Source organism: Callorhinus ursinus, unplaced genomic scaffold, assembly GCF_003265705.2.
Source record: "Callorhinus ursinus isolate GAN/ISIS: 27379988/994484 unplaced genomic scaffold, GSC_fseal_2.0 scaffold7, whole genome shotgun sequence".
Lineage (NCBI taxonomy): Eukaryota > Metazoa > Chordata > Mammalia > Carnivora > Otariidae > Callorhinus > Callorhinus ursinus.
In genome coordinates, this window is record NW_027397069.1 from 7,112,769 (window position 1) to 7,126,332 (window position 13,564).

General features: G+C 37.9%; 1 protein-coding gene across 4 annotated transcripts in view; it reads right to left on the reverse strand.

The window, feature by feature from the left end:
• UBAC2 (UBA domain containing 2) overlaps positions 1-13,564 on the reverse strand; it is a 168,413-nt gene that overhangs the window by 46,990 nt on the left and 107,859 nt on the right. For all 4 annotated transcript variants that reach the window (XM_025874646.2, XM_073894374.1, XM_025874647.2 and 1 more), the window contains exon 6: positions 12,744-12,791. In XM_025874646.2, coding sequence (XP_025730431.1) covers positions 12,744-12,791 — 48 coding nt within the window. The remainder of the gene's footprint in view (positions 1-12,743; positions 12,792-13,564) is intronic.

The window sequence follows — 13,564 nt, forward strand, 5'->3', positions numbered from 1 at the left end:
ACAAGCAGGGAGAGGGAGAAGCAGGCTCCCTGCCGAGCAAGGAGCCCGATGTGGGGCTCAATCCCGGAACCCTGGGATCATGACCCGAGCCGAAGGCAGATGCTCAACCATCTGAGCCACCCAGGCACCCCTAAAGTGTGTCTTATAGATTGCATATAGCAGTTTCTGGCTTTTAATTCCAGACTGACAATCTCTGCCTTTTGATTGGAGTGTTTAGCTCTTCAGATTTAATGGGCTTACTCTGATACAGGTGGATTTTGCTATTTGGTTTCTATTTGTCTCATCTGTTTTTTTGTTCTTTGTTCCTTTGTTCCTTCTTTCCAATTTTCTTTTATGTTAAACCAATAGTTTTAGTATTTCATTTTAATTTGTTTACTGGATTTTGTTTTGTTTTTAGCAATACCTCACTGTATATTTCTGTGTTTGCTCTAGGGATTACAATATCCATCTTTAACTTACCACATGACCTTAGAGTTAATACTGAATTATTTCAAGTAAAATATAGGAACCTTCCAAGAATACAGTCCCACTTAACATGACCCCCATCCAATGCTACTTTATATATTACACCTATATACTTATAATCTTAGCAATATGTTGTTATTTTTGCTTTACATAATATGTCTTTTTAAAGAAATTAGGAAAAAATAATGAAAATGCATAGTTGTTGCTTCTACTTAGGGAGTTCACAATTTAGCAGGGGTTCTTAATTTGGAGAGTGGGGGAGTAGGTCATAGGTTCTTTCAAGGAATTGATGAAAGCTAAAGATTTTCACTCTCCTGCCCATGTCTACCCCTGTCCCCCACCATCATGTATACACTCTCCAAATTCATGTATTCAGTTTTAGTAGGACCAGCCTGTGAACAATTAGGATAATTTATAACCCCTGTAATAAACAAATATACTACTGCAAATTCTGGCAGGGATAAAATAGGGCTTTTGTGCTCATTTGCTTGAATTTCATCCTAAGGGTTCACTTCCTATTTGAATGTACGCTTTGGAAGAGGAAGAACTGTGGCTGGTTTGATCAGTTTGGCTTCTGCATCTAGTACAGTGCCTGCCACATAGTAAGAACCCATTAAGTCTTTGCCGGGAAAATGGCAAATGAATCTAAAAAAAAAATACATTATTTTAGATTCCTTTAAAGGAAACTGGGAGGTTGTCAAGAGACACATTTTTGGTGCTAACTTATACTTTCCCATATGACACAAAGGTAGAGCTCACCTGTCTATGCCTCTGGTACACCAGCATGACCTCAAGTTGTCAATGAACTAAAGTGCTATTCGTAAGCGTTAGGTATTCATAAAGGACTAAAATATGAAGAGCTTAAACAGTTTAGTTTCCTATAAATATGTGATAATCATCACCTTATTCTAGTATGACAAGATGGGATAACAATGACTGCATTAAATTCTCCCTGAGTTATAACTCATTACTACCAAGAGCTTTGAGAGAGTATCACTTATTATTATTGTTACATTTATACATTACCTTTAACTTTAATTTTCATTATCTCAGAAACCTGTCATGTATTGGGACTTCTGAATGAGAGTTTTCTCGAAACCCCCAGTTCGTGAAAAAAGAGGCTTTAAAAATAGACCATATGCTCAGATTTGCATGTCAAGAGGCCAGGGGAAACACTAAGGGAGGGGCTCCAGTCGCCCTCAGAGCGGGAAGCCCAAGGTCAAGCTGACAGGCCCAATGACAAGGGACAAAGCAGTAGCACTGGTATTGGGAAGGCCAGGAGTGAGATCCAGGATGACCAGATACGTGAAATGAAACAAGCGGCGTGTCTCTGGGAAGGCCAGCTAGAGCCAGAATCAGAGCATTCAAGCAGCAGAGATCAGGAACCCCGGCCCAGGAAAAGAAACCCAGAGGTTAAGACACCAGAGAGCAATCTAGGCCACATGCAGCTGAAAGCCTACCCCAAAGAGCCAGGCCACAGCCCTGGGTTAGTGCCAGGAGCTCCCCATAAGCCAACAGAAGCCGTTACCTCGTAAATCTGAGAATGTAAAACAACAGAAAATTGTTTTCCTTAGGCCATTAATAAACATGGACGGCGATTACACCCTTATTCTGAGTTTTCAGATTATTAGTCCTTTTAGAAAGGGAATCATGAAATAACACTCATCAGGCAAATAAAGAATTTATTCTGCTGGGTAGGAAATAGGTGAGACCCTCTTGCTTATAGAGAGTAAACCTCAGTGCCCTCTGGTCCTGCTTAACATTAGCGTGTAACCACAGCAGACAAAGGTGAGACACCATGACCGGGCAATGACATCCAGGTGTTGGATGATCTTTTTGCAGGCAAGTGTTGCTGAACAAAAATCTGCATGCCAAACTGCACTGCCAGGGTCCTGGAAACCATGGTGCCAACATTCAGAAACCTATCACCTAATAAGATAATAGGATAAACCCAAGGAGCTGCTCTCCTGGGGAGAAGGTGCTGCCTCTGCAAGACAGGGATAAGCCAAGGGAACAAACAATCCCTATCATACAGACTTCATATGTACTCAAGTCTGGAGGAAACCAGACTGAGGCTTTTCACCCAATGTTTATTCTTTCAACATATACTTACTCAACATTTATCATGTGCCAGGCTGTGTTCTAAATGCTGGGGTACAGCAGGGAGCAAAACAAAGAAAATCCTTGCTCTTAACAGACCTTACATTTACATATTCCTTTTCTTCACTAAAAATGCTAAAGAAAGAAAGAAGAAACTTTGGAATTATCTTTTTTTCACCCATAGTCTCTCATACATAGTCTCTACTATGTATGCAAATTAGAGATGCCTAGAGTTATTTCTGCCATTTGTGATTAATTATGAAATGATTATTCTTTTCATAACAGAATCATGTGGCTTTAGCACTCATTGAAAGAGTCTTGCAATCTCATTCTTTGTCAAGTGCAAAAGTGATTCAGATAGACTTCCTAGAGCTCTCATCTTTTACTACCATCTTAAAGATCTAATTAAAGCACTGGATATCCTGATTCTTGGGAGGTTACACTGGAATAAGGACAAAATTAATTAGACTGATCACAGATTATTTTTTAGGAGGCTACTCTAAACTTTTCCTTCTGGAAAATCATGTATCAGGATTATCAGGTTAAGTGTGTAAAGCAGAAAACTATGAATAACAATGGCTTAAATACAACCAAAGTTTATTCTCCTTCATGTTATAAAAGCTCTAACCATCTTAGCTGCATTCCAGGCAGCAGCGGGAAGACAATAAGGAAGGACAGAAGGACAAAACGCTCCTTTAGGAGCCTAACCAGAAGGCCCACCAGCATGTGGGCTTACAGCTCACTGGACAGGATGCCAGGATTTGGTGTGGTGGCTATACCTAGATGCAAAGGAAGTGTGATCTTTTAGTTGGAGGCACTCCGGCCCCAAATAAGATGAAAGTTCTGCTACTAAGGAAAAGATACACAAGGAGACAACTACAGTCTCTAGCACATGGAAAAAGCCTTAGTCAGGTGTGTAAATGTAAATACTTTTTAGTACTCCTTTTAACAAGGAGACCATCCCCCTTTAAAATTATATTCACTTTCATAAACTGATTCAAGAAACTAAGATTAAAGAGAAAATAGGCTTATATTGAAACTTGTTTCTTACAATGTTCTAAAAATAATAAACTAAAAATAAATGTGAAGATGTGGAATGACTTATGCACTTATAGACTCAAAGGTGAAAAACTCAATGCTTTCTTAGGCAAGAACAAGACAAGGATATCCACTTGTATTTAACATTGTATTAGAGGTCTTAGCTAGTGCCGTAAGGAAAAAAAATAGGCACCGAATAGAAAACAGTAAAACATATAAACAAAACGTATTTCCCGAGGACATGATCATGCATGTAGAAAATCCTAAGGAATCCACAAAAAAGCTACCAAAGATTATAAACAAAGATAGCAAAATGGCAGGACATAATAGCAATATACATAGATCAACTGCATTATATACCAGCAACAAACAATTGGGATAAAAACTATAAAAACAACTCCATTTAAAATACTATCAAAACCCACAAATACTGAGGAATATATTTAATAAAAGAAATGCAAGGCCTATACACTGATAATTTAAAAACTGTAAAGGGAAATTAAAGACTTGCTAAATAAATGTGAAAATACACCATGTTCATGGATTGGAAGAGCCAATATTATTAAAATGCTATATTAGTTATCTATTATTGAATAACAAATTACTCAAAACTTAGTGGCTTAAAACAATAAGCACTGGTTATACACACAGTTTATAAAAAGGGTCAGAAATCTAATGGCAGCTTTGTTGGGTGGCTGTTGTTCATGGTCTTTCACCAGGCTATAGTCAAGATATCAGCCTACCGTCCCTCATGTGAAGTTTGACTGGACTAGACGAACTAGAGGATCAGCTTCCAAGGTGGCTCAAAAACACAACTGGCAAGTTACTGCTGACACACTGCCATGTGGACCTCTCCATATCGCTGCTTCCCTGTCCTTGGGACATGGCAGCTGGCTTGCCCCAGAACAAATGATCTGAGAGGGAGCAAGATGGAAGCATCTGTGTCTTTTATGACCTGCTCTTTGGAGTCACACACCACCATTTCTGCCATAGTGAATTGCTAAGTACAGCTTACACTGTAGGAGGGGAAATTAAACTCCATTTCTTGAATTATAAAAGGATTTGTGGGCATATTTTAAAATCATCACAATGGCAATTCTCCCCAAATGGTCTATAGTTTCAATGGAATCCCAAATAAAATCTTAACTGCTTTTTTTTTGAAGAAATTACAAGCTGATTTAAAATTGCATATGGAAAGTCAATGTTTCAAAAATAGCTAAGCCTGTTTTGAAAAAAAGAACAATACTGGAAAACTTACATTACCCAATTTCAACTTAACATAAAGCAAAAGTACTCAAGACAGTATGGTACTGGCATAAGGACAGGCATGTAAATCACTGGGTTATAAAAGAAAGTCACAAAATAGACCCACACTAGTCAGCTGATTTTCAACAAAGGTGCCAAGGTAATGAAAGGAGCAATGAGTCTCTTCAATAAATGATGATGGAATGATGCTAATAAATCTCAACCCTTACCTCACAAGAATTATTCAGATGGGATCTTAGACTTAAAGGTAATAGCAAAAACTATTATATTCTAGAAGAAAATACAGAATAAAATCTTTGTGGCATTGGATTAGCAAAGATTTCTTAAATAAGATATCAAAAGCAGAAATTATTTTAAAAATTGAAAACTGAATTAATCAAGATTAAAAACTTATGTTCACTGAAAGACACAGTTAAGAACACAAGGAGGCAAGCCACAGACTCAGATAACTTTTATACAAAAATATCCAACAAAGGGCTTATGTCCAGAATATAAAAATAATTCCTTTAACTCAATAATAAGACAAATGTAACCCAATGAAAAAGTGTGTAAAATATCTGAACAAATACCTCACAAAGGAAGCTATACAAATGGCCAGCAGGCACAAGAAAAGATGTTCGAACCACTAGGCATTAGAGAAATGTAAAATAAAGCTACAAGGTATCACTACATGCCAACTAGAATGACTAAAAATGTTAAAAATGACTGACAAGGCTAGTGTAAGGAAGGATGTGGACTGACTGGAACTCATGTATTGATGGTGGAAACGGAAAATGGTACAGCCACTTGGTAGAATCATATTGTATTACTTTATAATGTTAAACATACATCTATCATATGACCCAGCAATTCTCCTCCTAGGTATTTACTGGAAAGAAGTAGAAACCTATGTCCACTGTTGAATTTTGTTGTATATAAATAACACTTTACTAAATAAAAGGAAAAAAAGTTTTCCTAAGAAAGTGAATGTGAAGATCTAGAAAGATCTAGACATCTGTAGATACATAAATCTTTTCTATTTTATAAAAGAGGTGGGACTTCAGCAGACTAAAAACAATCTTCAGCAACAAAAACTTCTAATACCTTGAAAATGTTCCCAGCTAACATGGAGAACTTTTTGATAATAAGCTGTGCCACTGTTTATAATTCATAAATTTAAAATCACAGGCATTGTCCTTTCCCACAGGTTATCGTCAAGATAGAAGAGAAATATCAACACAACCAGTCCCAAAGATGAAGGAACACTGGATGCTTCTATTAAAAAACAAAAACAAAAACAAAAACACCAAAAAACAGTTTAAAGAGATAACCAAAACTGACTGAAGACCTTCCATCTCTTGATAGGAAAACAATGTGAAGACCCTGTGGGATAATGCTCTGCGCTGCAACGGTCATGATAATCGGCCAGTGATCATCTAAAATTTACAAGTATGAGTGTTTTCTTGGTGACCTCATCCTTATCTTTCTTTGACCAGCAGCACTACTGAACCAGGTTAATATATTTTAAATCATCCTTTACACTTTTTCAAGGCCATTTTTATTTCATTTTCTTGTACATGATAATGCCAGAAACACAAGGCAATAATGAACTGTTTGTTGAAAGGTGGGGACTGAGCTGCATTTTTAATCCACTATATGGAGGACCAGTTAAATATCTTGTTCCTAGAAGAGCAAGTATAGCTCTATGCTGGATTCTTCTTATCAAGAGGGGCGTAGAGGCTGTCAGTGGGATAATGTTTTCCTGGATATTGGTCAGCCCACAAAACTCATAACAAAGGCTACAGAAAGTTGAGATGTGTCTTTCGGCACTTCTGGGTACTTTTAAAATTTCTTCATATCCAGGATCTCCTTCCAGAATCCTGTCTACATTGATATGAACAGGGCCTCTCATCTTGGTGGTGTAGTTGAGAGAAGATCTCAGAATAGCTCTGTATGTGTCTTGTGGTTGAAAGAGACATGGATGAGCACCTTCAAAGGTACAGTGGGAGGCACTGGACCCATGAACTGGGACAAGACCGCCTGGCCTTTGGTCCTGGTGACATCATAGATCAGTTGTGCAATCTGAACTTTAGCCACCCCATCTCTGAAACCTTTAAAATGGGAAGCCCAGTTTCTCTACCTTGGTAGAGATTGTGTCAAGAACCTAGTAAGGCAGTACACACTGAAAGCATCTGGATAATCACAAAGTATTACAGTGTTTTGTAGCACCGAAAAATATTTTGTGAATTTTATGAATAGTGAATTTTGAAACTCTATAATTATTTATAAAATGTAGATGAAATGTCAGACATTGTGCTAGGCACTGGGGATTATAAAGAATAGTATATAATTCCTAAAATGAAAGACAGGGCTGAGTCAGAAAAGCTTCAGAGTCAGGACTTAAATAAGTAAGATTTTGCTAGGAAAAGAAGAGATCTAATGGTGAAAGAAGGGATATAGTTGGAAGAAACTGCACGTGGTTATACAAATCTACCTCTTAAGAGCATAAACACTAATGCTAGGAGACCTGCATTGGAATTGTCTTCACTACTTATTAGCTTGTATTCTTAGCAAATTACTTAATCCTCTGTGCCTTAGTTTCATCTATAAAATGGGGTAATAGTCCCCAGGTTTTTATAAGCGCTAAATAAGATCATATTTATAAAGTGCTTAGAAAAGAGCTGTATTAGTTGGCCTTCTCTAGGCTATTCTGAGGTAACAAGTGATCCAAATTCCAGCAACTTTAAGCAAACACTGATTTCCCACTCATCTTACGTGCTGGCCACAGCCATGCTCCATGTGTCTCCTTCATTCCGAGGTCTGGGCTGAAGGAGTAGCTTCTATCTAGCACATGCTTTTCTCATGGCAAAGGGAACAGAGGAACAGTGGAACCATGCAACGGCTCTTAGAACTTCTGCTTGAGAAGCATCCATCACTTCTGCTCATGTTTTAGTGGCTAATGTAAGTCACAGAGTAAAGCCTGATGGTAACAGATCATGCAGAGGCCCTGCAGGGAGGCCCCTGGTAGAGAGGGGCAGCAAATACTCTGAACAAACAAAAATATTTGAACAAATAACATCTACCACCACAAATGCATGGTACATAGTAAGTGCCACGTGTTTGTTAAAGAAAAATTAGCGATTGGACAATGGCACAGAATCCTGAGAAAGGAAAAGATGTTCAGAAAGAGTCAAACTTAGTCGGTGTCTCTGAAGTATATGGTACACAGGGATTAGATTGGTACGTGAGGAAGCCAAATTTTGAAAGGCTTTGAAAAGAGGCTAGGAGGGTGCCTGGGTGGCTCAGTCTGTTAAGTGTCTGCCTTCAGCGTCCAGGGATCGAGCCCCACATCAGGCTCTGTGCTCAGCACGGAGTCTGCTCCTCCCTCTCCCTCTGCCCCTCCCCCCCCGCTCATGTTCTCTCACTCTCACTCTCTTTTCAAATAAATAAATAAAATCTTAAAAAAGAAATGGGAAGAGGCTAGGTTTTTACCTATAGGTAAAAGATAAGTTGCAGCAATAAAAATTTTACACCTGTATTTTATAAGGCACTTCTGTGACAGCTTTATCAAGACACTGGCAATAATAACAATTTCATTTATTCTAAACTGAACATGCAAAAATTAAAGTCTACTGGTCACTCCTGCCCTGTGGATACCTGTCTAGTAGGACATTTGTCCTGTCAGCCCCGGGCTGAGTTACAACTGTCATGCCATGGCAGAGTACAGAAGGCTTCTTTCAGTAGGTCCTGGCTACCTGTGGTCGGATGGGAGATGGGGGCAGAGAGGGGACGGGAAGGAATGGGGCATAAGAGACAAGGAACGAACGGATCCACATGAGAGAGAAAATGTGTGTGTGTGATGTGTGACGGACCAGTAAGCACTCCACTGGGTGTCAGAACGATAAACGCCACGTTGACTGTAAGAAGGTGAAACACCCTCCACATGTGGCTGTTTCCTGGGAAGTCACTGTCGTCTTCCCACCACTAAAGTGGTCTTCCAACCTCACAGCTCTAACCAGCCTTGACTTTCTATTACATCTGTCATGTCAAGCAACTGCTGGAACTAATCTCAATCCCTGAAGTTCAACTGAAAACCTCGGGCTTCAGATGAGTTCTCTGACCCACTCTACTGTACTGTTTTTTTGGTCAATCCAGAGAAGAAATATAAAGGAAGAAAGAAAAAGGAAAAGGAAGCATGGAGAGAAGAAAAAGACATGAAAAGCAAGGGAAGGACCAGAGGACCCAACACACCATTCTCATTCAGGGCTCTAGAACTTCCGCCACAGAAGTTTGGATTTCCACACGTTATGCTAGTTCCATAAGTTTTCCCCTTAATGTTACACCATGACTTGGGAAGCCAAACAACATAAGGTTCTGCTTGATGCTTTTTCTTTTACAGTTACCATAAGACAATGTTTTATATTTTTTCCTTAAAACTATTGTGGGTGGAAGAAAAAAAAGCAATCACAGTCCACAAATGAGGCATCCTGACTCTTACAAGGTTGCTCACTTTTCCCTTCCTCTTTTTTATGATTTATAAACCCTAATAAAACTATAATCTCCCACTGTCGTGAAGTTTTTTGTTTAAAAAGCTTTAAAGATCCCCACTGCCTACAGAAAAAAATACAAACTCAAACCACATTCAGACTCCTAAATAATCTGGTGTCAACATATGTTTCTAATCTTGTTATTGGGTAGGACAGATTTTTTTTTTTTTTACATTAAGGTTGCTTGATCATGAGATAATCAAAGCCTGATATATTGTACAGAACAGGGAATGAATGCAGGAAATGGGCAGGCTGCGAAGGGGAGTTCAGATGGAGAAGCCTGGAGTATGAGAAATACAGGCCTGTCTGTTAACTCGCCCCCAAATAGCTTGAAAGAAGACCGAATGATGATAAATATGTGACATGTAAAAAGAAAATAGGCAAAAGCAGGCTCTTTCTCTTTTAATTATCCCAGAATCAGCTCAGGCCCGAGACTTCAACTTTCGAGAATTAGGGTACATCTCAGTGATGATGATTCACTACTATGATTCATAAAATGGCAGAAAATGAAGAAGCGCAGGGATATGGACAGCCTGAAGGCTCTCTGCAGAACCACAAAAAGAACTTACCTAAAGTTCAGTAAGTAGACACATTCTTTATGGAAAAGAAGTATTAACGTGTAACAAGACGAGAGAACTTGTGACTATGTGAAGAGTGCCCCCGATATTTGAAGGTCTCTTACCAAAGACACTAAGAACAGTCAAACATGATAATGAGAGGATAGCAGAAGCAGGGAGATATGAACATCTTCGAAAGTTCATGCTTAAATTGAGACATTTCCCTTGGCCGCTGTCGCCAAGCTTTCCAATTACAATTTTGTGGTCTTTCACTGAAACAGTCATATTTTAAATATTAAATGGTGGTATTAAAAACCAGAATTGCCAAAGGAGGACTGACGTAACATAAAACACATATCAGTGATACATGTGAATAATCTCAAAGGAATCTTTAAGTAAATGTGAATGCCCCTTACCTTTTCTGGGCAGTAGGTGGACTCTCTCATGGATCATAAAATGGAACTGAAGAGGGATAGCTGTCCTAGGCAACTAACTTAGTATTGCCCCTGGTAAGCTACACACCTTCCCCCTCTCAACCTGGGAAAAAAATTTAGTCCTCATTCTTCTCTGACATCACTGAACACAGAAAGTGGGCTCCTATCTAGAAGTACTGTCCTGACTATCATCTATCAACCTCTCTCCTTTCAACCAGTGAGATATTTTATTATTTTTTAAAAATATTTTATTTACTTATTTGAGAGAGAGAGTGAGAGAGTACGGTGGGGGGGGGGGCGGGCACGGGGAGCAGAGGGAGAAGCAGACTGCCCGCCGAGCAGGGAGCAAATGCGGGGCTCAATCCCAGGACCCTCGGATCATGACCTGAATTGAAGGCAGACGCTTAACTGACTGAGCCACTCAGGCGTCCTAATCAGTGAAGTATTTTAAAGTTATATATTCAGAAACATTTATAATCATGGAAGAATAAGTGACACAAGGAGAGAGAAAAACTAACTTAACCAAAATAAATCCACCGATAACTAAATAAAATAAATCTGAAGTTGGCAGCTTTCCAGAAAAGCATGAGTAAAGTTTGTGGTTTCTATGACAGCAGATGCACATGACTTATGTTTTACACAAATGTCTTTTTTTTAAAAAAAAAAAGCTCTTTCTCTTAAAAAACACGTAATTGCCAGATTGAAATAAAATCACTTCCTTAACACACATAGTATGTCAGGAGAACTATTGGTTTTAATGATGAAAGGTGAAATTTCATTAGGTTTCCTAACACTCCCCCAGAACACTGAATACCATCTGTGCACTTCTTTTTGATAGTAAGAATTTTTATTTTCTTTTTAGTATTTTATTTAGCATTTAAAAAAAAGGGAAGTCACTTGATATATATGGGGAGAGGAGAAGTCACGTTGAGCAACAGACATCTGGGACAAGTTGTGGCTTTGTGGATCTCAGACTCTGATTCTATAATCAGAAGTGTGTAAACCGAACATTCACAAATAATTTTAATATCCTCCTTTACAATTATCCTTATTTAAAGTGTACTATATTAAATACTTCATTTAAAAAACATGGTTATCTGGAAAAAGTCAGAAATAAAATATTCATTAAATTCCAAACAAGCACCGTTATTGTATAGCATAAAGGAAAACTGGCTATGATTGTCACTGACATTAATCGTTGTAAGTAAATACAGTATCATCCAATTCTGGTAGAATAATAATGAATAACCAAACCGATATGAAGATTGATCAGATTTGTGTTCACAGTAGGTCAATGTTGGCTGAATTAATCACTGTAAAAAGTGAAATTTCAATTGGGTAGGAGGAATTCATTAATGGGATTATATTCCAAATACTGTGCAATTCTACTTACTCTTATCAAACAAGGGATTTTTATGTTAAAAAATTTGTTATTGGGATGCTTGGCTGGCTCAGTCAGTTAAGCATCTGACTCTTGATTTCCACTCAGATCATGATCTCAGGCTCGTGAGATCGGGTCCCGTGTTGGGCTCCACGGTGGGCGCAGAGCCTGCTTAAGATTCATGGTAACTCACTTACAATGTCTTCAGGGGAGGGGACAGTTATTTCCAAATCCTTCCTCTGGGAGGTTATACACAACACCATGAAGCCCTTCTGCAATTTTCTTAGTCTTTCCCAAGGAAGAAATTACAACTATATTCCATACACACTAATTATAAACTTATTTTTATATAAATTTGGGAGTGCAAATTTAAGTCATAAATGAAAAATAAAGCTCAACTTCATGTTCTAGATTTCTTTTCAAATATCTCATACACTCATTAGAGTTTAACACAAATGCTTAATAAAATAATTAAATTAAATTAAACTTAAAAGAGCAGTGGGGGGATGGGGGGGATGAAGACATTCTAGCACATGGGTGAAGATGCTGCCCAGCCCTTCAGCTCATCCCTGCTGCCTTCCCTGGCCACATACCCGATGATTCTCCTGCCAGTTCCAGTCCACCTGACTTTCCATTTCACCTTATTTTTCCCCTTGCATGACAATGTCTCTTTACAGCTCTCGTTATTTTTAGTAAATCCAACTTCACTTTTTTTGGTCATTTTTTTCTTATTATAAGTTCAACTATTAAGGTAATTTTTAAAAACACTAACAAGAAACTCAGCTAAAACTTTCATTAAAATTACCTTGAAAACTGACACAAACTTTGCATTAATAAAGGAGTAGCACTGAGACAGAACTGAGATGGTTAAAAGAAAGCTGGAGACAACTGAATGTGACCCAAGTCCAAACATGACATTTTTCCTAAAGTTGCTTCAGAAAAGAGAGAGAGTAGGGGGAGGGGAAATCACACTTACAAGTCCACTTATGGCTACAATCCAGATGTAGGAACCAGAGGTGAAAAGCTATAAAAGAAAAAAAAAAGCAACTAAAAAATGAAATTCAACCACCAGTCACAGCATACTTTTGTTTTATATATAACTACAGTGACAACCATTGAAGTATTAATTATATATCTCTTAATATAAACAAGTACAAAATTAATATCAATTCTGTCACCCAAAAGAAAATAATATATTACTATTTTTTTTAATCAAGCTCTCAGCCTTTCCATAGCCAAAAATAGACTGGTTGAACCTGGCCCACTCCTGTGCAAAGAAAAATAAGTGAAATTCAAGCATATTCATCTTTACAAATGGACATTAACTGATTTAAACAAAGTAAAATACCACATACAAAGAAATTATTACAATCAACAACATACAAAATATGCAGTCACTGTCGCATGCTTGGTGTTGAGTAATGACAAGTAATAGTAGTTTATATAATTCTCTCATTTTAATTTGTCATCACTGTGACTCTAAATTTAGCTCAGCCGACTTCTGCAAGCATGCAGGGCCATGTCCAGTGCTACTCTGCTTAACTGTTGTTACTCTCATTCCAGTGTACTCAGAGAAGTTCACTAGTTCAGTTACTTAGCAAACTAAATGATGATATCAAAGTTAATTAATGCAGAAGTAATCAGAATCAGGTTTCATAAAATCTCTCCGTTTGTTTTCTAAACCATTTAAAAATTAGAAATTTTGTTTAGGGTGATAAAAAAAAAAAAAAAAAAAAAAGCCGTAAGACATTCAAAGTATTCCTGAAAGAAAGAAAAGATCTAGAGCCTACTGTTTAT